This window comes from Ciconia boyciana, chromosome 11 (assembly GCF_034638445.1).
Source record: "Ciconia boyciana chromosome 11, ASM3463844v1, whole genome shotgun sequence".
Taxonomy (NCBI): Eukaryota; Metazoa; Chordata; class Aves; order Ciconiiformes; family Ciconiidae; genus Ciconia; species Ciconia boyciana.
In genome coordinates this window covers 7,653,607-7,678,811 of record NC_132944.1, presented here as the reverse complement: position 1 = coordinate 7,678,811, position 25,205 = coordinate 7,653,607, and the positions used below count along the sequence as shown (strand labels likewise).

General features: G+C 65.6%; 2 protein-coding genes across 2 annotated transcripts; one reads left to right on the top strand and one right to left on the bottom strand.

Annotated features, from left to right (window-relative positions):
• Positions 1 to 3,059: 3,059 nt before the first annotated feature.
• Positions 3,060 to 18,704, top strand: GNAI2 (G protein subunit alpha i2). Its single transcript, XM_072876034.1, has 9 exons — positions 3,060 to 3,237; positions 12,253 to 12,295; positions 12,476 to 12,617; positions 12,983 to 13,143; positions 15,684 to 15,812; positions 16,998 to 17,127; positions 17,365 to 17,518; positions 17,898 to 18,105; positions 18,270 to 18,704. The coding sequence occupies exons 1-8, from the start codon at positions 3,120 to 3,122 to the stop codon at positions 18,086 to 18,088; spliced, it is 1,068 nt and encodes a 355-aa protein (XP_072732135.1). The 5' UTR covers positions 3,060 to 3,119; the 3' UTR covers positions 18,089 to 18,105; positions 18,270 to 18,704.
• Positions 18,705 to 20,687: 1,983 nt separating this feature from the next.
• GNAT1 (G protein subunit alpha transducin 1) lies at positions 20,688 to 23,915 on the bottom strand. Its single transcript, XM_072875783.1, has 8 exons — positions 23,810 to 23,915; positions 22,538 to 22,580; positions 22,061 to 22,202; positions 21,830 to 21,987; positions 21,609 to 21,737; positions 21,392 to 21,521; positions 21,136 to 21,289; positions 20,688 to 20,878 (listed from the first exon to the last, which is right to left on the bottom strand). The coding sequence occupies exons 1-8, from the start codon at positions 23,913 to 23,915 to the stop codon at positions 20,688 to 20,690; spliced, it is 1,053 nt and encodes a 350-aa protein (XP_072731884.1).
• Positions 23,916 to 25,205: the final 1,290 nt, after the last annotated feature.

Sequence of the window (25,205 nt, the reverse complement as noted above, 5' to 3'; positions counted from 1 at the left end):
TGTGGGAGCAGGACCCCCGGGAGAGCGGGACGGCCGTGGGAGTAGGACCCCTGGGGAGCAAAACTCCTGTGGAAGCGGGGCTGGGGGCATCCCGTGCCTGGCGCCAGGGCAGCGGGTGCCCCCAGTGCCCCCCGGGGGCAGCCCCAATCCCCCCAGCCCACTCCCATGGAACGGCGTGGAGTGGGGGTGAGCCCCCCCCCGCCCCCCAGCCCGGCCCCCTCCCTCCCCCTGCCCACGGGCACGGGGCTTTACTCCAGCCGGCCCCGGCCTGGGCCCAGCGCCAGCTCGTTAGCGAAGCCTTATTAGCACTGCGGCCCGCTCCCACGGGAACAGCCCTGCTCCCTCCACGCCGGGCCCGTGGGTGCTGCCCCACGGACCCCACGGCCGGGCTGCGCTGGAGGACGCCGCACCCCTTCCCCTGGCACAGCAGCTTCTAGCGTGGAGCATTCCTCGCTGCCCCCCACCCCGCTCGGTGGGTGCCAGCTTGGGGGCTGAGGAGGGGCTGGGGGGGCCCAGGTGGGTGGCGAGGCTCTGCCGTGGGGCTGGCACGGAGCTGGGGCGGCTTCCTGGGCATGGGCCAGCCCCACGGGGCAGCTGGCACAGCCGGGCACCCTCCTCGGGCTGCGTGGGGGGTCCGATTCCCAAGGGAACCGCCCTGGGAGCCGGAGGGGGGGCAAGCGCCGGGCGTACCCCCTGCCCTGGGGGAGAGCTGCCGGGTGCCCCGTCCTGCCCAGTCCCGTCCTGCCCAGTCCCATCCCCTGTCGTGGGCAGCCCCAGCCCTGGCACCCGCCAAGGAGCTCCCTCCTCCGGCAACACGGCACGTGGGTCCCCAGGGGCTGAGCCCCACGTCCAGTGGCGGGACAGCAGGTCCCCAAGGGCTGAGCCACCACCCGTGACACGGTGTTGCCACAGAAGGTGGCCCTGAGACACAGCATCCCCCCACACCACCAGCCCCGGGGCTGCACCCACCTCTCTGCACCCAAAGGACCCCAGGCCTTAAGTCCATCACCCAGACTCCATCTCCCTCCCCATGTCTGTCCTGGGCCAGTGCCTGCCTTTCCTGGGGCACACCACGGCCCAATGCCCGCCGGTCCCGGGACACACCGTGGTCCATCACCCGTCTGTCCCGGGGCTCACTGTGGCCGGTGTCCACCTGTCCCAGGGCACACCGTGGCCCATCACCCGCCCGTCCTGGACACACCGTGTCCCCATGCCCGCCCATCCCCATCACACTGTGTCCCCATGCCCGCCCGTCCCGGTCACACCGTGGCCCATCACCCACCTCTCCCGGTCACACCGTGTCCCCATGCCCGCCCGTCCTGGGCACACTGTGGCCCATCACCCGCCTGTCCTGGTCACACCGTAGCCCATCACCCGCCCGTCCCGGGCACACCGTGGCACATCACCCGCCCGTCCCGGACACACCGTAGCCCATCACCCACCTCTCCCGGTCACACCGTAGCCCATCACCCGCCCGTCCCGGTCACACCGTGTCCCCATGCCTGCCCGTCCCGGTCACACCGTAGCCCATCACCCGCCCACCCCGGTCACACCGTAGCCCATCACCCGCCCGTCCCGGTCACACCGTGTCCCCATGCCTGCCCGTCCCGGTCACACCGTAGCCCATCACCCGCCTCTCCCGGTCACACCGTAGCCCATCACCCGCCCACCCCGGTCACACCATAGCCCATCACCCGCCTGTCCGGGTCACACCGTGTCCCCATGCCTGCCCGTCCCGGTCACACCGTAGCCCATCACCCGCCCGTCCCGGTCACACCGTGTCCCCATGCCTGCCCATCCCGGTCACACCGTAGCCCATCACCCGCCTCTCCCGGTCACACCGTAGCCCATCACCCGCCCACCCCGGTCACACCGTAGCCCATCACCCGCCTGTCCGGGTCACACCGTGTCCCCATGCCTGCCCGTCCCGGTCACACCGTAGCCCATCACCCGCCCGTCCCGGTCACACCGTGTCCCCATGCCTGCCCGTCCCGGTCACACCGTAGCCCATCACCCGCCCACCCCGGTCACACCGTGTCCCCATGCCTGCCCGTCCCGGTCACACCGTAGCCCATCACCCGCCCGTTCCGGTCACACCGTGTCCCCATGCCCGCCTCTCCCGGTCACACCGTAGCCCATCACCCGCCCGTCCCGGGCACACCGTGGCCCCATGCCTGCCCGTCCCGGTCACACAGTAGCCCATCACCCGCCTGTCCTGGTCACACCGTAGCCCATCACCCGCCCGTCCCGGGCACACCGTGGCCCATCACCCGCCCGTCCCGGTCACACCGTAGCCCATCACCCACCTCTCCCGGTCACACCGTAGCCCATCACCCGCCCGTCCCGGTCACACCGTGTCCCCATGCCTGCCCGTCCCGGTCACACCGTAGCCCATCACCCGCCTCTCCCGGTCACACCGTAGCCCATCACCCGCCCGTCCCGGTCACACCGTAGCCCATCACCCGCCTGTCCCAGTCACACCGTGTCCCCATGCCTGCCCGTCCCGGTCACACCGTAGCCCATCACCCGCCCGTCCCGGTCACACCGTAGCCCATCACCCGCCCGTCCCGGTCACACCGTGTCCCCATGCCCGCCTCTCCCGGTCACACCGTAGCCCATCACCCGCCCGTCCCGGTCACACCGTGTCCCCATGCCCGCCTCTCCCGGTCACACCGTAGCCCATCACCCGCCCGTCCCGGTCACACCGTGTCCCCATGCCCGCCTCTCCCGGTCACACCGTGTCCCCATGCCTGCCCGTCCCAGTCACACCGTAGCCCATCACCCGCCCACCCCGGTCACACCGTGTCCCCATGCCTGCCCGTCCCGGTCACACCGTAGCCCATCACCCGCCCGTCCCGGTCACACCGTGTCCCCATGCCCGCCTCTCCCGGTCACACCGTGGCCCCCTCACGCCGGTGCTCGCAGCTGCCGCCTGGGGGGCCCGTCCCGCCGGGCAGGGATGAGGCCCCGCCCCCTCTGCCCGCGGCGGGCCCGCCCCCGCGTTGCCCCGCCCCGCCGTTGGCCCCGCCCCGCGGCCGCGCGCAGGGGCGGGGCGGGCCGGGCCGGGCCGGGCAGGGCAGAGCCGCGGGCGCGCGCAGGCAGCCGCCGCCGCCGCCGCCATGGGCTGCACCGTGAGCGCCGAGGACAAGGCGGCCGCCGAGCGCTCCCGCATGATCGACAAGAACCTGCGGGAGGACGGCGAGAAGGCGGCGCGGGAGGTGAAGCTGCTGCTGCTGGGTGAGACCCCCGGGAACACCCCGCACCCCCCCCGGGCCCCCTCGGGACGTCCCCCCGGGCTCCCCCCACCGGCCCTGCCGGAACCGGGCAGGCCCGCCACCCCCGCCCCGTGCTGCCCCGGGCGACCCTGGCTACCGGCCCGCGGGGGTGCCGGCCCCGCCCCGGGCATCCCCCAGGAGTGGGATGCTGGGCCCAGCCCAGGCTCCGGAGTCACCCCCCACCCCCGAGGGGTGTCGGCCCATCTCGGGCCCCGGGGATCCCCCCAGGAGTGGGGTGCCTGCCCCGCCCCAGGCTTCCGGGTTCTCCCCCAGGATTGGGGTGCTGACCCCACAGCAGGCCCTGGGGATTCCCCCCGGAGTGGGATGCTAGCCCCACCCCAGGCTTCGGGTTCCCCCCCGGAGTGGGGTGTCGACTCCATCCGCGGCCCCAGGGATCCCCCCCAGGAGTGGGATGCTGGCCCTGCAGCAGGCCTTGGGGATCCCATCTGGAGTGGGGCGCCAGCCCCACCCCAGGCTTTGGGTATCCCCCCAGGGAGTGGGGTGCCAGCCCCACTCCAGGCTTGGGGGGTCCCTCTCAGAGTGGGCTGCTGGCCCTACAGCAAGCCTCGGGTGTCCCCCCGAGGCAGGGTGCCAGCCCCACCGCAGGCCGTGGGGTTCCCCCCACAAGTGGGGTGCCAGTCCCACCCCATTGCGGTACCGTCCCCCCCAGCCCCATCGGTGTCCAGCCCAGGCACATCCCTTGGGGGTGCAAGTGGGAGCATCCCCACCCTCCCAGCTGGGCCCCCCAGCAAAGGCCCTGCAAGTCTGGGCACCCCATCCTGCCTGCCCAGGTCCCCCCGCCATGCTGGGGGCCTCTCCACGGGCTCCCCTCGCCCCGGCCCCAGGCCGGCTGGGGTGGAGGTAACGGGGCCGATGGGCACCCGCTGCCCCACGCCTCCCCCCGCCACGGCACCGGGACAGGCCTGAGCCCCTCCACCTCGCCTTTGCCCTCCCCTTGCTGTGGAGGAGTGGGGGGCTTGGGCAGCCGGCTCTGCCCCACACACTGCCCGCAGCGGGCAGGGCCCCGTGCAGCCCACGGGCACTCTGCCCCATGGATACCCGATTTTTGTACCGATAACGGGCCGCTCGCGCTCTTCAAAGCGCCCCGGCGATGCTCCTGTGGGCGTTCACAGACCTGCCCTGTGCCTGCGGGCAAGGCAGCCGCTTATTTATTTTAATTTTTTTTTTTTTTTCATAACTCCCAGTTGGGGTTTTTATTCCCTTTCCGAAATTCCCAGGGAGAGCCTCGCTCCGGGTGTGACGCGGGAGCGCGCGGGGCTCCCACGGCACTGTGGGGTGGCGGGACCTGGGACGGGCGGAGAAATCCCCGGCTGCTGCCTGGGGAGCGCCGGCAGAAAATGTCTTTCGGCTCGTCGCCGTTGGCAGAGGAAGCCGCCGGCAGCAGGAAGTCACGCCGAAATCCGGCAGGCCTTTATTTGCTCAACCCCTGCCTGCCTTGAGAAATACGTAGTTATCGCCTTGAAACGCTCATTTAACAGGGCGCTTAGGTTTTTTGGTTTTATTTTTGTTTTATTTTTACCTTGGTGTGAGCCGTGCTGGCAGCAAGACCCATCCTGGGGGAGCTGGGCGGGGGTCTGCACCGTCGGGGGGGGGGGGCTCACCGGTTGTGCAAGCTCGCCGACCCGCTTGTTTCCGGGGAGGGGAGTGTGCTGGCGGAGCAAAACCCCACGGGGTTTGCAGGCTGTTGGGGAAACACGTGGTCCCCCCTTCACGGCGAGCTGCTCCTGTGCCAGGCCTTGCTGCCGGCTCGGCTCCTCTCGGGCCGCTGCCTGGCGTGAGGTAGCAGTGCCGGGGCTGCAGCTGGCCGGGGGGGTTGGCACCTCCTTTCCGCTGGGCTCCGGGAGGCTCCAGGCACCGGCTGGGATGGGCAGCATCGCCCTGGTGCCATCGGCTCTGGGTGCCCGGGTTGGGGGAGCCCGGCCGGCTGGTGCTGAGCGTCACCGCGGGGCGGCGGGGGCTCGCCGGCCGGCGAGGATCACAGCGTGGGCCGGCTGGCCGGCACCCCTTTCCCCGTGTCCCGCTCTGTGCCGAAGTGGAGGCAGGAGGAGGACGGCCACATTCCCTTTTGCCAGGGCCAGTGTTTATAAGCAGCGTTTCTGATCTCAGCTGGTTTCTAAAGCCAAAAATAGAGCAAAACAGCTCTTTTTAAATTATTATTTTTTTTAATGTTTATTTTTTCCCCTCGCAGCTGTTCAGGTGTAAGTAGTGCTGGAGCCTTGGGTCACTGCTGCCTGTTTCTGAGCTGAGCCGCGGCCAGAAAATCCTCCCAAGCCAGCAGGGAGCGGCTGGGGAGGTGGGGCCAGCATTGCCCCCCCCCCGGGAGCTGCTGCTCGCAGCATCCCCCCCTCTGCAAGAACCCCTCAAGGTGGGGACGCGGTGCTGGGGGGATGCTCCCACATCCCCACTGCCCACCCTTCCTATGGCTTATTATTTTTTTTCCCATGGTCGGAGGAAAATTCGGGTGGAAAATTAGGGATGAAGATGGTTTCACCCTTCGTGCCGAATCAGCCCGTGGCACAAAGAGGAGATGCCTCTTCCAAGCGCCGTGTGGTTTTTGCCGGTGACTCGTGCCGTCCCGCAGCCGTGACTTGGAGCTGCTGGTGCAGCCGGGCAGGACGCGGTGTGAGCGGGGAGCAGCAGTCTCGGTGTGCGGCGGTGGCAGCAGGACCGCGGGGCCGAGCTGGACACTGGCACTGCGGAGGGCTTGGGGCTGCCCGGCGAAGCCGCCTTGGCTTGGTGCTGTGCCCCGCGTGTGGCCATGAGCCCGCGTCTGCCTTTCCTCTGCTGCGGCGGGCGAGCCACAGAGGGATGGACGCGTGCCGTCGGTGTGGCGGGGGCAGGCGGGACCCCCGGCGGCACCCAGCATCGCAGGCGTGGGCACAGCACCGCTCCTGCCTGCAGCACCTGGAGGTTTTCCTCTGCCGTTTGCCTGCTTTGGCAAATAGGTCGCGTGCCGGATGGTTAAAGCTCTGGTCTCTGGTGGGGAGAAATCCCTAACGAAGCAATCTGCCCCCAGTGAAGCAATCCCCCACCCCTGCTGCTGGAAAGCAGAAACCTCCCAAGGTTTTGGTGCTGGGAGAGGCTGGGAGCCGCCACCGGCACCTGAAAGCACCTGGAGCATCTGCCCCGTGCAGCGGCGCTGCTGGCAGCTCCGGTGCCACCGCCGGCTCCTTGGCCTCGCCAGGGCTCAAACCGGTGGAGCTGCTGGCCATTTCTGGTCCTGCCCAGCCCACCTCCCTGCCCGTGGGAGCTGGGATGCTCCAGGGGGATGCAGGATCGGTGGCAGGCAAGCGGTCACCACGCTCAAAGCCCCTAATTCCTCATCTTCCTACGGAGGATTAGGAAAGCAAAAGGATTTCTCGGCCGCTCAGGAGGCGTTTGAGCGGTGAAGGCGCCCGGGGCGCGGGAAGGCGCTGGTGGGTTGATCCCCAGCGGTTTTCGGTGCTGGAGGTGCAAACCCCGGGGCGAGGATGCTCTCCTCGCACCCCACCCAGGCTGGGTTGGTAAGTCAAGCAGGCAGCTGCCTGTACACGATGCTGCCTGGGCAAGCCAGTAGCCGGGGCAAGGGCGGCTGAGGGAGGGCTCGGCAGCTTTCTTTTTCTTTTTTTTTTTTGGGGGGGGCTTGCATAAAAATAGAGGAAGGGAGGGACCAGCTGCGACTTTCAGAAGCTGCGTTGCCCCGGCACTGCCCTGGGCTCGCATGTGAGCCGCCTGTTTTGCTGCACTTTGTCCTATCTGGGGTTTTGGTTTTGTCCTCCCTCCTGCCCCAACATGCGGTGATGGGAGGGGATGGGGTCCTCCCTTTGGTGGGGACACTGGTGGGGCCCCGGTGGTGTTTCTGGCCACGGACCGGGAGGTGTCACAGTGGGGGGGAGCAGGGAAGAGCTCGGTGCTGTTAGATCTGGGAGAACTCCACATCCAACCCCCCGGAGCTGGTGGCCGGGCTTGGGATGGGACGAGGGGAAGGGGCCTGGTACCCAGGCCCTGGGACAGGTCACCCCAATGTCCCTGCTGGTGATGTCCCAAGTGCAGGCAGCTGCCCTCTGCTCCGAGATGAGCACTTAAGCTTTGCCCAGGAGAGGTGCCAGGTGTATATGTGTATATTTAATATATATATTTACATGTATGCATTAGAAATATATTTGATATATTCAAATATATATATATTACTTTCTTGTATATATATATTGCTTTTTTGTATGGAGCAATATATAAATTGTTTTTTTAATATATATTAAAAAGCAAATATATATATATATATTGCTTTACCTATATATATAGCTTTACAGAAGAAGGTCTCCCATGGGCCGAGCCCGCCCAGGGCTGTGGGTGCCGGCGGGTGCCAGGACTGGGATTGCCGTGTGCCCGAGTGCTGCTGCCGTAGCTGGGGCCGGCCTGGCCTCTCCGCAGCCGCCGGGTTTCCTGCTCTGCGCCGGGCCGGGGCGCAGGTTTCCGGGCCGGAGGCAGGCTGAATCACCAGAGCTGGGGGAGCTGAGTAATCCTGCATCGCTGCTGGCAGAAAACCCGGGGGGGGAGCAGGGTGCCGGCAGCATCCCGGCTGTGCCAGCGGGTGACCCCCAACCCCGGCAGGGTGGGATGGAGGGGATGGTGGCACCCAGGTGCAGGAGCATGGCACTGCCAGGGACAACTCTCCGGCATGGGCTGCACCGGAGCTGCTTCGGATGTTTGTGGGGGGGAATGCGGGGAGCATTGTGGTGTTCCTGTGCCCAGAGCAGCTGGGGGGGTGCGGTGGGTGATGGTCTTCAGGAACCCCCTTTTCTAGGGCTGAGCCCCAAAATTGATGCTGGTGACCTCAAATGTGTCTGGGAGGAAGGGACAGCTCGCTGCTGAGGTGTGCAGGGGCTCTTCCCCAGCCGCCCCGGTGCTGGCACAGCCGGTGTGAGGGCACGGAGGCAGCTGGTGCCCGCGGAGGGGAGCGGGACCACTCCGGCTACGGCAGGGGCAGAAACAGAGCAGCAAAGTTCTGGGATTCCTGGAAAAAGCCCAGCACAAGGATAGTTTTGTCCAGCTTGCCCACACCGGCAGCCCTTGTTGCCACCGGGGGTGTGTTTGCTGTGCTCCCCCCAGGAAAGTGTCCCCAGCCCACCCCCTCCTCCCCCGTGTGCTCCAAACGTCCTTCCCATTGCCGATTTATTTCTGTTTTATTTATTTTTGTGGGGTTTTTGCCGGGCTGAGCCATGTCTCCCATCTGCCTTGGATGGGGGGGTCTGCGCCTCAGTGGTGCCCCCCAATTTTTTGGGGTCCTGCCCAGGACGCAGCATCCCACTGGCTGCCCATGCATGGGAAGTGGCCAGCCCTGTGCTGGAATGGGACGGCCCCTGGGAAAAATGCCCTGTGTCGCTGTGGGGATTTAAAAAAAGGCAATTATTTTTACAGCAATTTTCCATCTATTTTGGGTAGGGAGGAAAATGTCAAGGGGAATCTCTTTTTATTATTATTTTTTGAGTCTTTAGGGTAACTCTGCTTTTAACACACACCTTTGAAAGTCTCATTTGATGGTGGGGACCCCACAGGTGCCGAGGGAGGTGGGCTCTGCAGTCCTCCCTCTGTCCAGCCATCTGTCTGTCCTGCAGGGAAGGGGATCGGCAGGTTTGTCAGGCAGTAAAAACCATCAGTAAATCCATGCTCGAACAGTAGCTGCTGCTTGCCGGGATGGGGCTCTGGGTGCTGGGCATGGGAATGGCTCCGGACCCGCTGGCGGATTGAATTCCAGCTTCTCCCCTGTAATAAGGAAAATGTTCCAGCTGTGCATTGCTTCCATCCACGCCTGGATATTTGAAGGCATAAAACAGGATGGTGCTGTGCGGCAAGACGGAAAATCCCCTCTCAGCAATGTGGGGTGAGGTGGACCCCAAAACCTGTGACCAGCTCCTTAAATATTTGGCATTAAATACATGCTGGCCAGAAAGCATCTTAAATCATGGGCTGCAAAATATATGTTGGCTACATAAATTTTTTGCTGGTGGGTTACTGGGGCGTTTTGGAGCCAGGCCGCTGCTTGCTTATTTTAAATTTTTGAAGATTATTTTTAACAAAAAAAGGGGGAGATCACCCCGAGAGAGAGCTCTCCTCTTAGTTTTGACAGACGCTGCTCTGGGAACGAGCGCTGCCCAGTCCCTGCAGGCAGGAAGGGCAGGCAGGGAGCGGGCAGGGCTGGAGGAAGCCGGGCCGTGGGGTCAGCCCATGGCAGGGGGCTTCTCTCCGTCCCCCCCGATGCCTGGCCGGCGTGGGGGGTCCGAGGGACGCCAAGCCCCTCTGGCGCTGCCTGCCTCCTGCCTGCTTTGGGCAGGGGGGGTGGAAGCTGGCAGCTGGCGCCCTGCCCGGGGATTGTGTTGGGGCTGAATGGACGGCAGCCGGGGTTTTCCGGGGATTGGAAACCCTTCCCCTCTGCCGTGCTCGCCCGGGGGGGCTGGTAAGGGTCCCCCCACCCTCGGCTGGGTGGGAGTCACCGGTGCTGGGGCACCCATCGGGCCCCGGCAGATGCTGGGGGTGGCACGGCCAGCTTCCCTGGCAACTGCAGAATCACAGAATCGTATAGGTTGGAAAAGACCTTTAAGATCATCGAGTCCAGGCCCCTTCCCCTTACCTGGCCCCTTCGTGAGGCAAAGGTTGAAAGGGAAATTGGAGGGGGGGACGGGACTAACTGCTGCCGCCCCAGCTTCCTTCTGGGCGCTGGCAGGGCAGCCGGGGGCTGTTATTAATTCGGGCCTGAATTTCTGCTCGCCGCGAGCGTGCGGGCTCTCGTGCTGGGCGAGCTCCCACGGCGAGCAGAGGTGCTAGCTTGAAACGGGAGGGCAATGGCACGGCTGCCTTCTGCAGGCTGCGGGGAAGGAGCAAGGGGCCGCGGCGGAGTTTGCGAGGGAAATGGCCGGCCTTGGCAGCGGCCGGAGAGTGCCGCCCTGCCGGGAGCGGGCAGGAGGTCCTGGGGGGTTGTTCCCTCCCGGGCAGGGTCGGGCAGAGCAGGAGACCGGGGAATGACTGTCTGGCACCTGGCCCCAGGGATGCTTATAAGCAGGGTCCTCTCTTGCTGTGTGCCTCAGTTTCCCTGTCCGGGCACCCATCGGGGAAGGGCACAGTGAATTCAGCCAGCCCTGGCTGCTGAGCCCGGCGGTACGGGGCGGTGTTGCCAGAAATCAGAGATATTTAATGGAAAAAATGAAGGGATATGCTGAGTCCTTCCCCCACCCCGCTCCCAGCTCTGGGCAGGAGTTGCCAGTGCTGACCACGAAGAACGCCGGCCCGGCAGGGCTGGCCAGGCTGCGCCGGGTGCCGCGTCAGCGTCCCGAGGGTGCCGGCGGAGGCTGGGTCGGCGGCGCCGGGGAGCCCCCGCCATGCCGAATGCTCACCTCGGGGCTGACCAAAGCTGTTCCCCCAGCACATATAGCGTGGAAACCATGGAGCGGGTTGGTCGTGGCAGTAAATATAGGGTCTGTATAGCCTCAATATGGCCCCAGCCTGGGGGGGCTCCGTGCCCTGAGCAGTGCCCGCGGTGATGTGCGTAGGGGTGCGTGCCCATCACCCAGGCTGCGTTTCTGCCGGTGGCACAGGCACGGGCAGAAGGCGTTTGCTCCCTGCCGCTGTGTCTCAGCTGGCATGACGGGCTCTGTTTTTCCTGGTTAATTTTAGCGTAATCTCCATCTTTTTTTTAATTTGTTTTTTTTTTCCCTCCTCCGTAATCTCTCTTCCCCCTCTGCGGCCGTGCCAGCACAGCCCTGCCGCTGCCTGCCTGGGGCCTCCCGTAAGGGCAGCTCCATGGCTGAGGGCAGCGGCAGAGGGACCCCCAACTGGGGTGGGAGAAGACGCGGGGACGGGCTCGGCTCAGGGGGATCCCTGGGGTTGGCACCTGGAGGCAGGGACCGCGCTGGTCCCCGGCTGAAGGGGGCTCGTCCTGCTGGGAGTCCCGGGGCGAGGCGAGCCCTGCCCAGAGAGGGGACAAGGGGCATGCGCCATCCCTTGCAGCTTCCCCTTTGAGCTTCCCCTTTCTTGCAGCCGGGGTGACTTCACTCCCCGCTCCCAGCCCGGGGAGGGAGGGCTGGGCCGGGGGCTGCACGTTGCCTGCATGGTGCTGATGTCCCCAAGGGGGACAGGGTGGCGGAGGGGGAGCCTTCGGCGCCCTGGCTGTCCCCTCTTGAGCCCGTGGCATCCCGCGTTTGGATGCTGAAAAATAAACCCTCCCCAAAAGCTGTTGGCTTTCCCTGCTGGCAGCTGTCTCTACAGCCTGGCTGGGGCGCGGGACCTGGCGGGCTGGAAAGTGCGGGCTATTTAAAAAGCAACCCGCGGGCGGCTGATCCGGCCGGGAGCCGCTCGAGCTGGCTGGCGGAGGCGGCAGCTTCTCCCCGAGTTCCCTGGGGTGCTCAGCTTCGGGTGCCCAGCCCCCTGCCCGTACCTGGTGGCACGAGCATCTCCGCATCCTGGCCGCTGCCGGCTCCAGCCGTGGGCGTGCGGTGAGGCTTGGCGCTCCATCGTCCCCTGGCACAAGAGGGTTGCGGGACGTGGGATGCGGATGCGGCAGCTACGTTCAGGCTCTGCCTGGAGCCGTGATGGCAGGTGATGGGCAGGGCTTAGCCGCCCATCGCAGGGGGTCCCCAGGCTCAGCCGAAGCCAGGGCTGCCAGTCATCTTGGCTGCAGCGTGCCGGGACCACGGGGCAAACGTTAGGGCGTTGATGCCATATTCCTGGCCCAGAGCAGGTGTCATTTCTCCTCTCGGGAGCTATTGCGAGGTCCCACCCCGGGTCCCATTTTCTTCCCCCTTTCTTGGCCCTGACATTCCCAGTGCCCATCCAAGCCTCCGCTCTGGCCAATGCTGGGAGCTCTTCTCCAATGGCCGAGGTGCCCGCTGCCCTCCCTCCCTGGGCTGGGGGGGGCCCAGTAGGGTGGGGTCCCCGGCTTCGGGCAGCGCCTCACTGCTCTTCCCCCCTTCTCGTTTCTCCACAGGTGCCGGTGAGTCTGGGAAGAGCACCATCGTCAAACAGATGAAGTGAGTGGTCCCTGCACCGTCGCTGTGGCCGACACCACGCAGACCTCGGCCACGGGCTCCGAAACTGGTGGCAGTTGGGGAAAGCTCCCCATCGGTGTTGCCCCAGAGCGTGGGTGGGGAGCAGTACCCTGGGGTACCCTGCAAAGGGCTGACCTTGCCTGTGTCTCTCCCCCGCCCCAGGATCATCCACGAGGATGGCTACTCAGAGGAGGAGTGCCGGCAGTACAAAGCCGTGGTCTACAGCAACACCATCCAGTCCATCATGGCCATCATCAAGGCGATGGGGAACCTGCAGATTGATTTTGGAGACTCCTCCAGAGCGGTGGGTGCCCTCCTGCTCCCGCCGCGCCTGGCAGGGGTGGGGTTTCTTGGGGGGCAAAAGCAGATGCGCCCAAAGCTGGACCAGGATTAAGGGTGGCCCTGCCCAAGCCCTGCTGCTTCCTGGCTGGCTGTGACCTCCTGTCCCTGGCGCTGAGGATGGGGGGACCCAAAGCATAACCCATGAGTGGCCTGGCCCGGCACGGCCCCTGGTAGGTGCAGGGACAGGGGTCCCACTGCTTCCCCTGGGTCTTGTCCCCATCCACGTGCTGGCCGGGTGAGCCACGGTGGGCTCCGGTCAGGTCCTTTCGGGCAGAGCGAGCTTCGATAACCCCATGCTGATGCTCGAGCCCTGGATTTTCCCTGCAGGATGACGCTCGGCAGCTGTTCGCACTCTCCTGCACTGCTGAGGAGCAGGGCATCATGCCGGAGGACCTGGCCAATGTGATCCGGAGGCTGTGGGCTGACAATGGGGTCCAGGCTTGTTTTAACCGCTCCCGAGAGTACCAGCTGAACGACTCCGCTGCCTAGTGAGTACCCCTGCTCCTCTCCCCCAGGTCGGCTGGATCTGAGCCTTGCGGGCCCCGTCGCTTTTATTAAGCAACAGAAAATCCCCCCCGGGGGCTGCTGTTCCCCCTCGCCAGGCTTGGGGGCTGATGCTGCCACTTCCCGCCCGGCGCTGGGGCTGAGCCGGAGCAGAACTCGGAAGGCGGATGTTTCGAAAGCTGTTTCCTCCTCTGGCGGGGTGCTGCGTCCCCCAGGAGGGGGGCACTGGGGCATCCCCCTCCTGCCACTGCTCTGCGCCCACTGCCCTTCCCCGGGGGATGCTCTCCCCTGGCCTCTCTGAGATGGCTCCCGCCATGTGAGCACAGCTGGGGGTCCTGCCCATCCTCATGGCCCTTCATGGGCCAAGAGATTTAATAAATAAGTTAATCTGCGTAAAGTACGATTGCTGGAGAGGGTAGTGTGGCCGAGGCTCATGGCTCTTCATGGGCCATAAGGGCAAGAGAAAGCCCCAAAGAAACCACTGGGGACCCTTATGTCTGAACAGGATGAGCAGGCTGCACTAGAGGCCTTTCTTTTTCTTTTTAACTAAGTTTATATGGAAAGACTTGGCATTACACTAGCATATTAGCCAGCAAACTAGTGTTTAGGTAGATAAATTGCCTGCATCTGGTTGGGTTTATCCCTGAAGAGATTTATTAAATAAGTTAATCTGCTTAAAGTATGATTGCGGGAGAGGGTGGTGTGGCCGAGGCTGCGTTCAGCTCGCACAGTGCCCTCCTGCCCTCTCTGCCCAGACCCCTCGTGGTAAAGCAGGGCTGGGGGGAGCTCGTGGCGTGCCAGGAAATCCCTGCCAAGGCTGGCCCCACCGGGGATTGAGCACCCTTGGGACTCGCTGCCATCCTGGGGGCTGCTTGGTCCCTCTGCGTGCCAGCCCAGTCATCCCCTCCTGCCTGGCACCGGTGGGTCCCTCTTCTGCACTGAGGTCACTGGGGAGAAGAGGTTGCAGGAAAGCTCCCAGCAAGTGCTGACCCCAGAGAAGCTCCTGCCCGTGCTTTCCTCCAGCGCCCGCGGCTTTCGCTTCCTCCTGCCCAGCACCCGCCTGCCCTCCCAGGCCCCTGTCCCACCCAGTGCTGTGCTGTGCCCTGGGTGCTGGTTTGGAGGCACGGGAGACCTGGCCAGTGCCTGGCAGCTTGCACGCGCAGTTCTAGCAAATACACCTTAAAGCGTCTGCAAATCGAGTATCGCCGTAAGTGCATTTATGGAGTGTTTTGCACATTACGGGGACTGGACAAGCATTAATGAGGAGCCTCCTCGAGCTGTTGCTCCAGCCTTTCTCCAGCCCCGCGGAGATGCTGGTGCGGTAGCCGATGCCCTGTCCATCCCCGCAGGTATGGTGCTGCACCCGCATTGCCGCCGGCACAGGGCACCCTGGGGATGAGGAGCCCCATGCCATGCTGGGCACACGGCCTCCCCGTGCCCCAGCCCTGTCCTGCAGCCCCCAGCCCAGGGCGCCAGGAGCTCGGGGTGCCGGGGCGGGCGCTCGCCAGCACCCTGGGACTGGGCGCGAGGTCCGAGTGCTGCCAGCGCCGCGCACGGCCCTGCCGCGGCGTTTCCTGTTTTTTTGTCAGCCGGAGGCCACGTGTGCTTCCGGCTGTTTTCGAGCCGCTCTGCAGCGGCGGTGTGCCTGCCCCCTCCTCGCACCCATGCAGGGTCCCGGGGCACCCATGGCTCCGGTTTCCCGGGAACTGGCGAGCGGCCGCGCTGCCATCAGAGCCGGGGATCCCCGTGTCCTCGCGAGCTGTAATCTGGCTTTCACCAGATTACGGGGCTGCAAAGGCCTTAATTAGGGCAAGCCTAATTTGCTTAAAGGAGCCCGTTTATAATAACCCAATTAAAGCGACGTGAGCTGGAGAAATCGAAACCTGCCTTGATCCCCCGGCATCCCTTGGCTGGTCCCAGCAGCTGCTTGGGGACCGAGCCACCACCGCTACCAGGAACCGGGGTCTGGCAGGGCTGGGCCGGCAATGCCGCCCTGGCGAGCTTGGGATGGCCAGAAGCCTCCCGGCCATGCTGCTCCCCATCCCTCCGACCGCCTGCCTCCCACTTCCTCCCAGGATGCCGGCCCTTTGTGTTTTTTGACTATAAATGGCACGGCGCCATCGATTGTTTCCGCCGGCGCTGCGGCCGGTTGCCATAGCAGTGAATACTTTCCTCTTGCCGTTTCCCCCGTGCAAACGGCCGGGGGAACGGGGGGAGCCCCCCCAGCCCTGGCTGCGTCCCCTGCCCGGCCCCCAGCTCCGGCACGCTGCGCCCCGAGCCCTCGTTCCCGTGGGTCCCCTTGCTGCCCCGGCAGCTGGCCTGCCTGCGTCTGGCCGGGCGGCGGGCTGACCCCGGGGTGCGGATGGGGTCCGCTGTGCTGCCCCGCTCGGCGCTGCCCACCTCAGATGGACGATGCCGGGGTGTGGGCAGGGGACCCTGAGGCGGTGTGGGGATGCCCCGTGGGATTTGGGTGGGTCGTGCCCCACGGTCCAGCTTCCACACTGCCTTTCTGCTCCCTCCTCAGCTACCTGAACGACCTGGAGAGGATAGCCCGTGCCGACTACATCCCCACCCAGCAGGACGTGCTGCGCACCAGGGTGAAGACCACTGGCATCGTAGAGACCCACTTCACGTTCAAGGACCTGCATTTCAAGTATGTCCGACCCTTTCCCTTTTTCCTTTACCAAGGCAAAAAAACCCCCCCCTTCCTCCCCATGCCAGGCCAGGTCCTGCTCGCACACTGCACACCCCAAGCCCCCCCCCAGCTTTGCTCGTGGCGGGAGCTGCTGCCTCAGAGAGAGCGGAAACCACCGAAATAGCTGGAGCAGCCTCAAAAACGCCTCACAGGGCTCGGCTTGGGGGCGGATCCGGCCTCTGGCAAGGAGGGGAAGGGGAAAGGCATCTCCGGGTGCTGTGATGCCGTTTCCACCGCTGGAAGGGCGCTGGGTGGGAGCCGGGGGTCTCGGGGTCGGGAACCGGCACCGCTGGCAGCCTGGGGTTGCTTTCCACCGAAAACCCGCGGGACATAGTCAGGGCTCCGGTTTCCGAGGCAAAAAGCTGGCATCACGCCCGTCCCAGGGGATTTAGTCACTTGGCAACGGAGCTGTCGGCAGAAAGATCTGCTGGGGTCCTCCCTGAGCGCGGGGGGCTCACAGGGACCCCTGTGCCACCCCGATGGGATGGCGGTGACTGGTCGCGCATTGCCAGGGCCGTGCTTTGGACGTGGCAGCGAGGCAGAGAGGATGGTCCCGGGGGGGAGCACAGCAGCGAAGAAGCCTCCCCGCCGCCCAGGCGGTTGGCGGTGGACGTGGCGCTGCTGCCGGGCTCTTCTCCGTGGAGGCAGGGCATCCTCTGCTGCCTGCAGCGCGAGCGGCACGCAGTGCACCGGGATCATCCCCTGAGCCCTCGTGCTGCCCGCGATCCCGCTGAGCTCCCCACCGCTCAGCCGAGCACCAGCGGCTCCCCTTGGTCCAAGGTCTCCGGCAAAACCCTGCAGTGCCCGCTCCGGTGCGGGTCTCCGAGAGCAGCTCCTGGAGCCTGGCTCCAGGGAGCATCGCGCTGACGCAGTCTGGGAAAGGCAGCCTGGTCCTGCCCCGGCTCACGGTGGGGATTTGCTCTGGCTGGGAAATGAGCCCAGACACCGCCCTGTCCCTGGGACCGGCAGTGGGCGCCGGGGCAGATCCGCAGCAATGGTGAAATCCCTGGGGCAGAGGCACCGTGCTCTGCCCGCTCCGGTGCTGCTCCTGCTCCGGGCAGCTGAGGAAACTGAGGCAGGGTGCGGGGCGAGGGCGGTGGGGCTGGGAGCTGCTGCCCACCGCACACCACCTCCCTGCTGCAGGATGTTCGACGTGGGTGGCCAGCGCTCGGAGCGGAAGAAGTGGATCCACTGCTTCGAGGGGGTGACGGCCATCATTTTCTGCGTGGCCCTGAGCGCCTACGACCTGGTGCTGGCTGAAGACGAGGAGATGGTGAGTTAGGGGGATGGAGCCAGCGCCGTGAGCCATCCCCTCCTTGGGGGGCTGGGGGAGCACCCCCTCCTCTGGTGGCCACCAGTGCCCTGGCCAGTGTGGCCCAAGCCTTGCAGGGCCTTCAGCATCCCCTGCCCGGGCAGGCAGGAGCGGTGGGGGGGTGGCAGGTTGGGCAGCAGTGGGGTGGGCGCTGCCTGGGGGTCCCTGCCCGGCTCAGGCTGCTGTCTCCCCTGCCAGAACCGGATGCACGAGAGCATGAAGCTGTTCGACAGCATCTGCAACAACAAGTGGTTCACGGACACATCCATCATCCTCTTCCTCAACAAGAAGGACCTCTTTGAGGAGAAGATCGTGCACAGCCCCCTGACCATTTGCTTCCCCGAGTACACAGGTACTGCCGGGTCCCTCGGTGCCGTCCCTGGTCCCCCTGGCAGGAGGAGCGGGCGGTGCCTTGCCCGGACACTGTAGCAGGAGATGCTGGGGATGGAGATGCTGGCTTTCCTGTGCCTGGGGAGTGGTGTGTTGGGGCAGCAAGTGGGGTGTGGTGGTGTTTGGGGTGCCCCAGGGGATGGGGGAAGGTGGGGGGGAACAAGGGGCAGCAGCCCTGGGAGAGTTTAGCTGAGGCTCACTGTGCCTGGGGAGCATCAATTTGGCATTGGGGTGGTGGCCTGGGGAGCCAAGCCGAGCCCAAACCCCTTCAGTGCCGGTGGCAGGGGGGTGCGGGTGTCCCCGGGCGACCGTGGGGCAGCCCAGTGTCTCCTCCTGCCCAGGGGCCAACGAGTACGACGAGGCAGCTGGCTACATCCAGAGCAAGTTCGAGGACCTGAACAAGCGGAAGGACACCAAGGAGATCTACACCCACTTCACCTGCGCTACCGACACCAAGAACGTGCAGTTCGTCTTCGACGCCGTCACCGACGTCATCATCAAAAACAACCTGAAGGACTGCGGGCTCTTCTGAGGGCCGGCACTGCCCAGGTGGGTGCTGGTCCTGGCGGTGGCCCCCCAAACGGGGTGGTCACGGAGCACCCTCCGGGGACAGGGCGGGCGCTGCCTGCCGTCCCCACCATGGCACAGGCTGGCAGTGGGTGCCCGTGCCCCCCTCCCCAGACCCCACCCACTCACCGACCGCTCTCTCCTAGGACCCCCGGCTGCGCCGGCGAAGGACGGACCGTGCCGCTCCCCACTCCTGCTTCTCTTCGGTTTCATCCCTCCGCCCCCACCCCATAAAGAGACTTTTTGGGTGCCAGCGTGGTGGCAGGGCCCGTGTCCCCCCCGCCGCCCCCGCTCGCCATCCTCCTCCTCCTTGCCGGCGTCACCCTTTCTGCCTTCCTGGGGAAAATGAGGTTTTAATCTTGGTTTTTAACCCTTAAACCGCTCCAGCCCCCCCCGTTCATTCGCTCCCGAGCCCTGGCGCTCTCACTGTTTACATTGCAAGTGTTGCTGGCACGGGGGGGACGTGGGGGTCCCCTTGGGGATGCCCGCCCGGCAGAAAACACAACCGACAACATTCCTTGTAGTAAACCAGAGAAAAAAAGAAAAAAATGAAAAAAAAGAAAAAAAAAAAAGCCCCAAAACTGCGCAAAAAAACCACACCACACCGGCTGGGTCGAGGTTGCTTTTTAAAGAAACCTTTTTACCAAACTATTTAAAAGCGTCGAGTGCTACATGGTGGCAGCGTCCTCCATGGCCAGCCTACCCCCCAACCGTGTGCCTTGGGGGGGTCCGTGCCCCACCCCGCCTCGCTGCCACCCGGAGGGACGGGCAGCCCCCAGCGGGCAGCGGCTGGGCAGGAGGGCGGGCAGGGGGTGCTGCCCGCTGCCTGTATCTCCCCCCCCTTCTTTCTAAGCCTAGTTTTGTAGGGCTAGCTGTTGCATTGGATGAGGAGAGCCCGCTGTACAGAGGGCCCCCACTGTCCCCCCCCAGCCCGGGGGGGGGTCCCCTCAGCCGGTGCCCGTGGCCTCGCTTTTCCCACAGGATGTTTTACCGAATTGTTCACAAGGTTTGAAATAATAAAATGTAGAAAGGAAAAAAAAAAAGAAAAGAAAAAGAAAAAAAAATATACACTGACACACACACCCCCTGTGACCCGGGGGTGGGCAGGGGTGCTTCACCTCTGCGGGAGGGCTGGGGGGGTCCCCGGGGCTGGCAGAGGGACACAGGGTGGGCTGGCATCGCCCCGGGGGCTCGGCGGCATCTCGTGCGTGTGGGGGGTGAGGGCAGCAGAGGGACCCCTGGGGAGGGAGCTGGGACGTTGCTGGGGGGCTGAGCCCCCCCCGGGGGTGCTGGCTCAGCAGCTGGGGGTGCGGGGGGGGGGGGGGCATGACCACCCCCTGGCCCTGCATCAGGGGGATGGTGGCACTCAGGGGGCCCTGGCACCCAGTGCCCAGGGGCACCCAGTGACCTGTGGCCCCGAGGGAGATCTAGCACCCCTTGCACCCAGCAGCCCACAGGGACCCCCAGCTCCAGGGGGCACCCATGGACCCCCAGCACCCTGCAGCACCCAGCAGCCCCCCAGCTCCAAAGGGACTCCCCAGGACCCCCTAGCACCCAGGGGTTCCCCCCAGCTCCAAGGGGTACCAGGGACCCCCAGCACCCTCCAGCACCCCAAGGGACCCCCAGCACCAAGGGGCACCCAAAGACCCCCAGCCTCCACAGCACCAAGGGTCATCCGGGGACCCCCAGCACCCCTCAGCTCCAAGGGGTTCCTGGAGACCCCCCCAGCACCTCCTGCTCTGAAGGGAACCCAGGGACCCCCAGGACCCCTCAGCTCCAAAGGGCACTCAAGGACCCCCAGCACCACTGAGCTCCAAGGGTACCAGGGACCCCCAGCACCCTGCATCACCCCAAGGGACCCTCAGCACCCCTCAGCTCCAAAGGGCACCCAGAGGCCCCCAGCACCCCCCAGTACCAAAAGGTACCAGGGTCTCTCAGCACCCAAGAGACCCCCAGTACCCCCCAGCTCCAAGGGGTACCCAGGGTCCCTCAGCACCCAAGGGACCCCCAGCACTCCCCAGCTCCAAGGGGTACCCAGGGACCCTCAGCGCCCAAGGGACCTGCCTGCACCCCCCAGCTCAAAGGGCACTTAGGGATCCCCAGGACCCCCCAGCACCCCTCAGGTCCAAGGGGCACTCAGGAACCCTCAGCACCTGCAGTGCCCAAGGGACCCCCAGCACCACCGAGCTCCAAGGGTACCAGGGACCCCCAGCACCCCCCAGCTCCAAGGGGTACTCAGAGTCCCCCAGCTCCAAGGGTACCAGGGACCCCCAGCACCCTGCAGCACCCAGGGTCACCCAGCGCCCCCAGCACCTGGAGCCCCCAGGGACACCCAGCACGCAGTGGCACCGGGTGCCCCACAGCGCTGGCCGGCGGGAGGGCTGGCAGGGAGGGGGAGCGGGGCCGTGCCCCCTACCCAGGGGTGGCTCTGGGGCTGAGCAGGTCAAATCCTGGGGGTCTGGGGCAAGCAGAGATGGTTGCGGAGGTGGGGCGGAGGCAGCGGTGGGGCTGGGCCCCAAGGGAGGGGGAGGCCCGGGCTGGGGAGGGGGCGGTGGGGCTGGGGCTCAGAAGAGCCCGCAGTCCTTGAGGTTCTCCTTGATGATGATGTCGGTGACGGCGTCGAAGACGAACTTGACGTTCTCGGTATCGGTGGCGCAGGTCATGTGGGAGTAGATCTCCTTCACGTCCCGCCGCATGTTCAGCTCCAGGAACTGCAGCTTGATGTAGTTGCCCGCGTCCTCATAGGTGTTGGGACCTGGTGGCGTGGCAGTGAGTGGGGTCCCCTCCTGGGCTGGTGTGGCCCCCACCGTGGGTGCTGGCCCAGCGTCACCCAGCGCTCTCCCGGGTAGGCAAACCTTGCTTGGCCCATGAGCGACGCTAGCGCAGCGTCGCTTGCATGGGGTGCTGAGGACACCTGGTGGGTGGCTGCTGCAGGGTGCTGGCACCCAACCCTTCACCGCCACCCTGCCACCACCCGCCTGCACCCGGTGGGCGAGCCTCTGCCACCCTCACCGTCATAGTCAGGGAAGCAAATGCTGAGATGGGCCTTCTTGATCTTCTCCAGGAAGACGTCCTTCTTGTTGAGGAAGAGGACGATGGAGGTGGTGGCGAAGTAGCGGTGGTTGCAGATGCTGTTGAAGAGGTGCAGACTCTCGTGCATGCGGTTCTGTGGAGGGACAAGCCCCATTAGCCCCACGGTGATCCCCACGTCATGATGGGAATGAAGGGGTGTGGGGGGGGGGTCGTGTGCCCTGGGACCCTTCCTCACCACTTCGTCATCCTCCACCAGGACCATGTCGTAGGCGCTGAGGGCTGCGATGAAGATGATGCAGGTCACCCCCTCGAAGCAGTGGATCCACTTCTTCCGCTCCGAGCGCTGGCCGCCCACGTCAAACATCCTGGACAGGGCGGGGGGGGTACATCAGCACCCCCCCACCCCCTGCCCACCCCCCGGCACCAGCCCTTGCCAGGGGCTCGGCTCCCACCTGAAGTTGAGGTCTTTGAAGGAGAACTGGGTCTCAATGATGCCGGTGGTCTTGACACGGGAGCGCAGCACGTCCTGCTCCGTGGGGACGTAGCCAGGGGTCACCAGGCGCTCCAGGTCTGACAGGTAGCTGGCCGGGCATGAGGCGGGCATGAGACATGGGTTGGCAGACCCAGACCCCTCCCTCCCACCCAGACCCCCTCCCAGACCCACCCCACGTACTAGCCAGCCGAGTCATTGAGCTGGTACTCGGAGGCACGGTCGAAGCAGGCTTGGATGCCCGTGTCCTTCCAGAGCCGCCCAATGATGTCTGACATCTCCTTGGGCATGGTGCCCTCCTCGATGGTGTCCGAGAGATGCAGCAGCTTGCGGGCGTCGTCCTACGAGGGAGAGGGGCTCAGCGGGGCTGAGGAGCCGGGAGGACCCCCCTGCCTGGCATGGGGTGCCCCTCACCTGGCGAGCCGAGTCCCCGTACTGGATGTTGAGGGTGGTCATGGCCCGCACGATGGCCAGCATGGACTGGAGCGTGTTGCTGTAGATGATGGCGATGAACTCCAGGCATTCCTCCAGTGAGTAACCGTCCTGGTGGATGATCCTGGCCGGAGAGGGGGGCACGGGGCTGAGCTGGGCGTCATGGGGGGGGGGCGGCACCCATGGGTGCAGCGTGGGGCTGACGTGGGTGCTGTGGGGTGAAGGCACCCATGGGTGCAGCATGGGGCTGGGCACTGTGGCATGGGGGACACCCAGGGGTGCAGCATGGGGCTGAGTTGGGCACTGTGGGGCTGAGCCAGGCACTAAGGGATGGGTGCAGGCCATGGCTCTGGTGTGGGCAGAGCCAGGCAGAGCGGGACAGGGACACCCCACGGCTGCGGCATGGGGCAGGCATGTGGCATGGTGGGGCACGGCCAAGTGTCACCCTCTGGCACTTACTTCATCTGCTTGACGATGGTGCTCTTCCCCGACTCCCCTGCTCCTGCGGGGACAAAGCATGGATCACGACAGTGCCCATGCCATGGGCACTGCTGGCTGTGCCCCGTGCTGGCCCCCTTGGACCCCCGGTGCCTGGCACGGCCAGGGGACACTGGTGGCTGTGCCAGGTCCGTGGCATGGGGCAGGGGGATTACAGCCTGGTGCCAGCGGGCATTAAGGTTGGGCTGAGCCGTTGTGGCTAATGGGATCTGCGGCGGCTCAGCCGGGGACGTGCTTGGGGACCCAGGGGAGGGGTAGGGGACATAGTGGCATCGCAACCCTGCCACACATCACCCGATGCCCAAGCCTGTGGCAGTGCAGGAGGATGTGCCCTGGGCTGGGGTGGGAGGACAGCAATGGCATCCATGGTCCCACCGTGTCCAGAGCATCCCAGTCCTTGGGCACCACTGGGGCAGCTGGGAGGGACTGGGATGGACCTGCAGTGCCGGGGGGCCACAGGGACAGACCCCAGGGCTGGGCAGAGGCGTGGTGGCATGGGCTGCATGGGGGTGCCTGAGGGTGCCTGGGAGGACGGGGTGGCGGCAGGCTGCCAGCGTGGGGTGCTCATATGTGCTATTGGTGAAGGCTCTTGAGATGGGTTGGTTGGGTTTGGGGGGCCTGGGAGTGGGGGATGTTGGGGTGAGCTGTTGGATGCGCTGGTTGGGTTTGGGGGTACCTGGAAGCTGGGGGCTCTTAGGGTGGACTGCTGAGATGGGTCGTTGGGTTAGGGGTGCATAGTGCGGGGGAGGCTGTTGGGGTGGGCTGGTTGGGTTTAGGGGGTCAGGGAAATTTTGGGTGGGCTGTTGGGGTGGGTTGGTTGGTTTTGGGGGTGCCTGGGAGTGGGAGGCTGTTGGCAGTACTCTTGGGGTGGGCTGGTTGGGTTTAGGGGTGCTGGAGGCATCAGGGAAACATGGGGTGGGCTGTTGAGGTGGGTGGATTGGGTTTAGGGCTGCCTGGGAACGGGTGTGCTGTTGGGGTGGGCTGGTTGGTCTTATGGGTGCTAGGGGAGTCAGGGAAACATTGGGTGGGCTATTGGGGTGAACTGGTTGGATTTGGGGGTGTGCCTGGGGGCCAGGGGAATATTGGGTGGGCTGGTTGGGTTTAGGGGGGGCTGTTGGGGTGGGCTGGTTGGGTTGAGGGGTGCCGGGAAGTGTCAGAGGAACATTGGGTCGGCTGTTGGGGTGAGATGCACAAAGGATGGGTATCTCCCCCAGGGTGTTGTCCCCCCCATACCCAGCAGCAGCAGCTTGACGGTCCTGGCATCCTTCTCAGCATCCTCCTTGAGCTTCTTCTCCAGCTCACGGGAGTGCTTCTCCTCGGCGCTGGCCCCGGCGCCCATCCTCAGCCCCGCGGCCCTGCGGCTCACCCGCTCCTTGGAGGTCAGCACCAGGATGGGCAACGAGCTCCAGCCCCCCGCCGCCTCCAGCGCTCACCTCCCTGCGCCCGCCGCCGACTGCCCCGCTGCTGCCGCCGCCACCGCCCACCCGATGTGGGCCAAGGTCGGGGCCAAGGTCCCGGGGGGCCGCCCAGCGGGGTGCTGCGCTCAGCACCCGGGCTTAAGCCGGGCCCGCCCCCCACCCTCCCCGGATAAACCCCCTTAAATCTGCAGCAGGCTGAGCTCAGCAATCCCGCGGCTCCCGGCGTCAGCGCTTCTGCCGGGGGGGGGCCCAAGGCCGGCCAGCCCCCCGCTTTGCCCCTGCCCTGGGGCTGGGGACAGTGACCTGGCCACCCCCAGGGACAAGGGACCCCCACCCAGCTCCGTCTCTGTTGTGGAGCCCGGGGGGGGGGGGTTGGAGCTGCGGGGGCTCCGCTGGGGTCTGGCAGGGGCTGGGGGCAGTGGGTGGAAATGTCCCCATTGTCCCCAGCTCACTCTGGTCATCCCCCGGCTCTGGACCAGTGCCCACAGTCCCCCCAGTAAGCCATCCCAGTGTCCCCAAGGCGTACCCCCCCCCGTGATCGAATGCCAGCCCCAGTCAACCCACCCTGTGTCCCCAGGGCCCTTTCCAGGACCCTCCACCAATGTCCCCAGGCCTCCTGGGTGCACTCCTTAGTGTCCCTAGCCACCCACCAGTACAATCCCAGTGTCACCAGGCCAGCCCAGTATCACGCCCCCGGAGTCTCCCCAGGCCCCTCGGCAACACCTGACAATGTCCTCAGGGATGGCCGAGTACCCTCCCCAGGGTCTCCAAGCCCCTCCCCAGTAACACTCCCCAGTATCGCAAGGAGAAATCCCAGTATCCCCCCGGTGTTCCCAAGCAACCCCAGTACCCCCCAGTATCTTCAGGACACCCTCCCCCCAAAAAAAAGCCCTGCCCAACATCCAGGTGCACCCCAGTGCCACCCCCGTGCTCCCATGCCAACCTCAGTGACACCCCCCAATGTCCCCAGGCCCCTCAGCGCCCCTCTCCAGTGTCCTTAGGCCGCCAGTTCCCCCTCCCGAGTCCCCAGCACCCCCCCGCCATCGTGGCCACCCCAGTAAGACTTAGTGTCCCCAGGGACACCCCAGTAACCCCTCTGTGTCCCCACGCCCCGCCCCAGTGTCCCCAGGCCCTGCCAGGACTCCCCAGGTGTCCCCAGTAGAGCCCAGTGCCCCCGTAGCCCCTGTCCCCAGTCCCCCCGCGCCGCGGGG

What these genes read in the sequence shown, in the direction of transcription:
- GNAI2 (XM_072876034.1), top strand. Translation starts at nt 3,120, where the DNA reads ATGGGCTGCACCGTGAGCGCCGAGGACAAGGCGGCCGCCGAGCGCTCC. An exon ending in ACCATCGTCAAACAGATGAA is followed by an intron (nt 12,296 to 12,475) that starts GTGAGTGGTCCC and finishes CCCCCGCCCCAG; the next exon opens with GATCATCCACGAGGATGGCT. An exon ending in TGGCTGAAGACGAGGAGATG is followed by an intron (nt 17,128 to 17,364) that starts GTGAGTTAGGGG and finishes CTCCCCTGCCAG; the next exon opens with AACCGGATGCACGAGAGCAT.
- GNAT1 (XM_072875783.1), bottom strand. Translation starts at nt 23,915, where the DNA reads ATGGGCGCCGGGGCCAGCGCCGAGGAGAAGCACTCCCGTGAGCTGGAG. An exon ending in CGTCAAGCTGCTGCTGCTGG is followed by an intron (nt 22,581 to 23,809) that starts GTATGGGGGGGA and finishes TTGTCCCCGCAG; the next exon opens with GAGCAGGGGAGTCGGGGAAG. An exon ending in ACCATCGTCAAGCAGATGAA is followed by an intron (nt 22,203 to 22,537) that starts GTAAGTGCCAGA and finishes CTCTCCGGCCAG; the next exon opens with GATCATCCACCAGGACGGTT.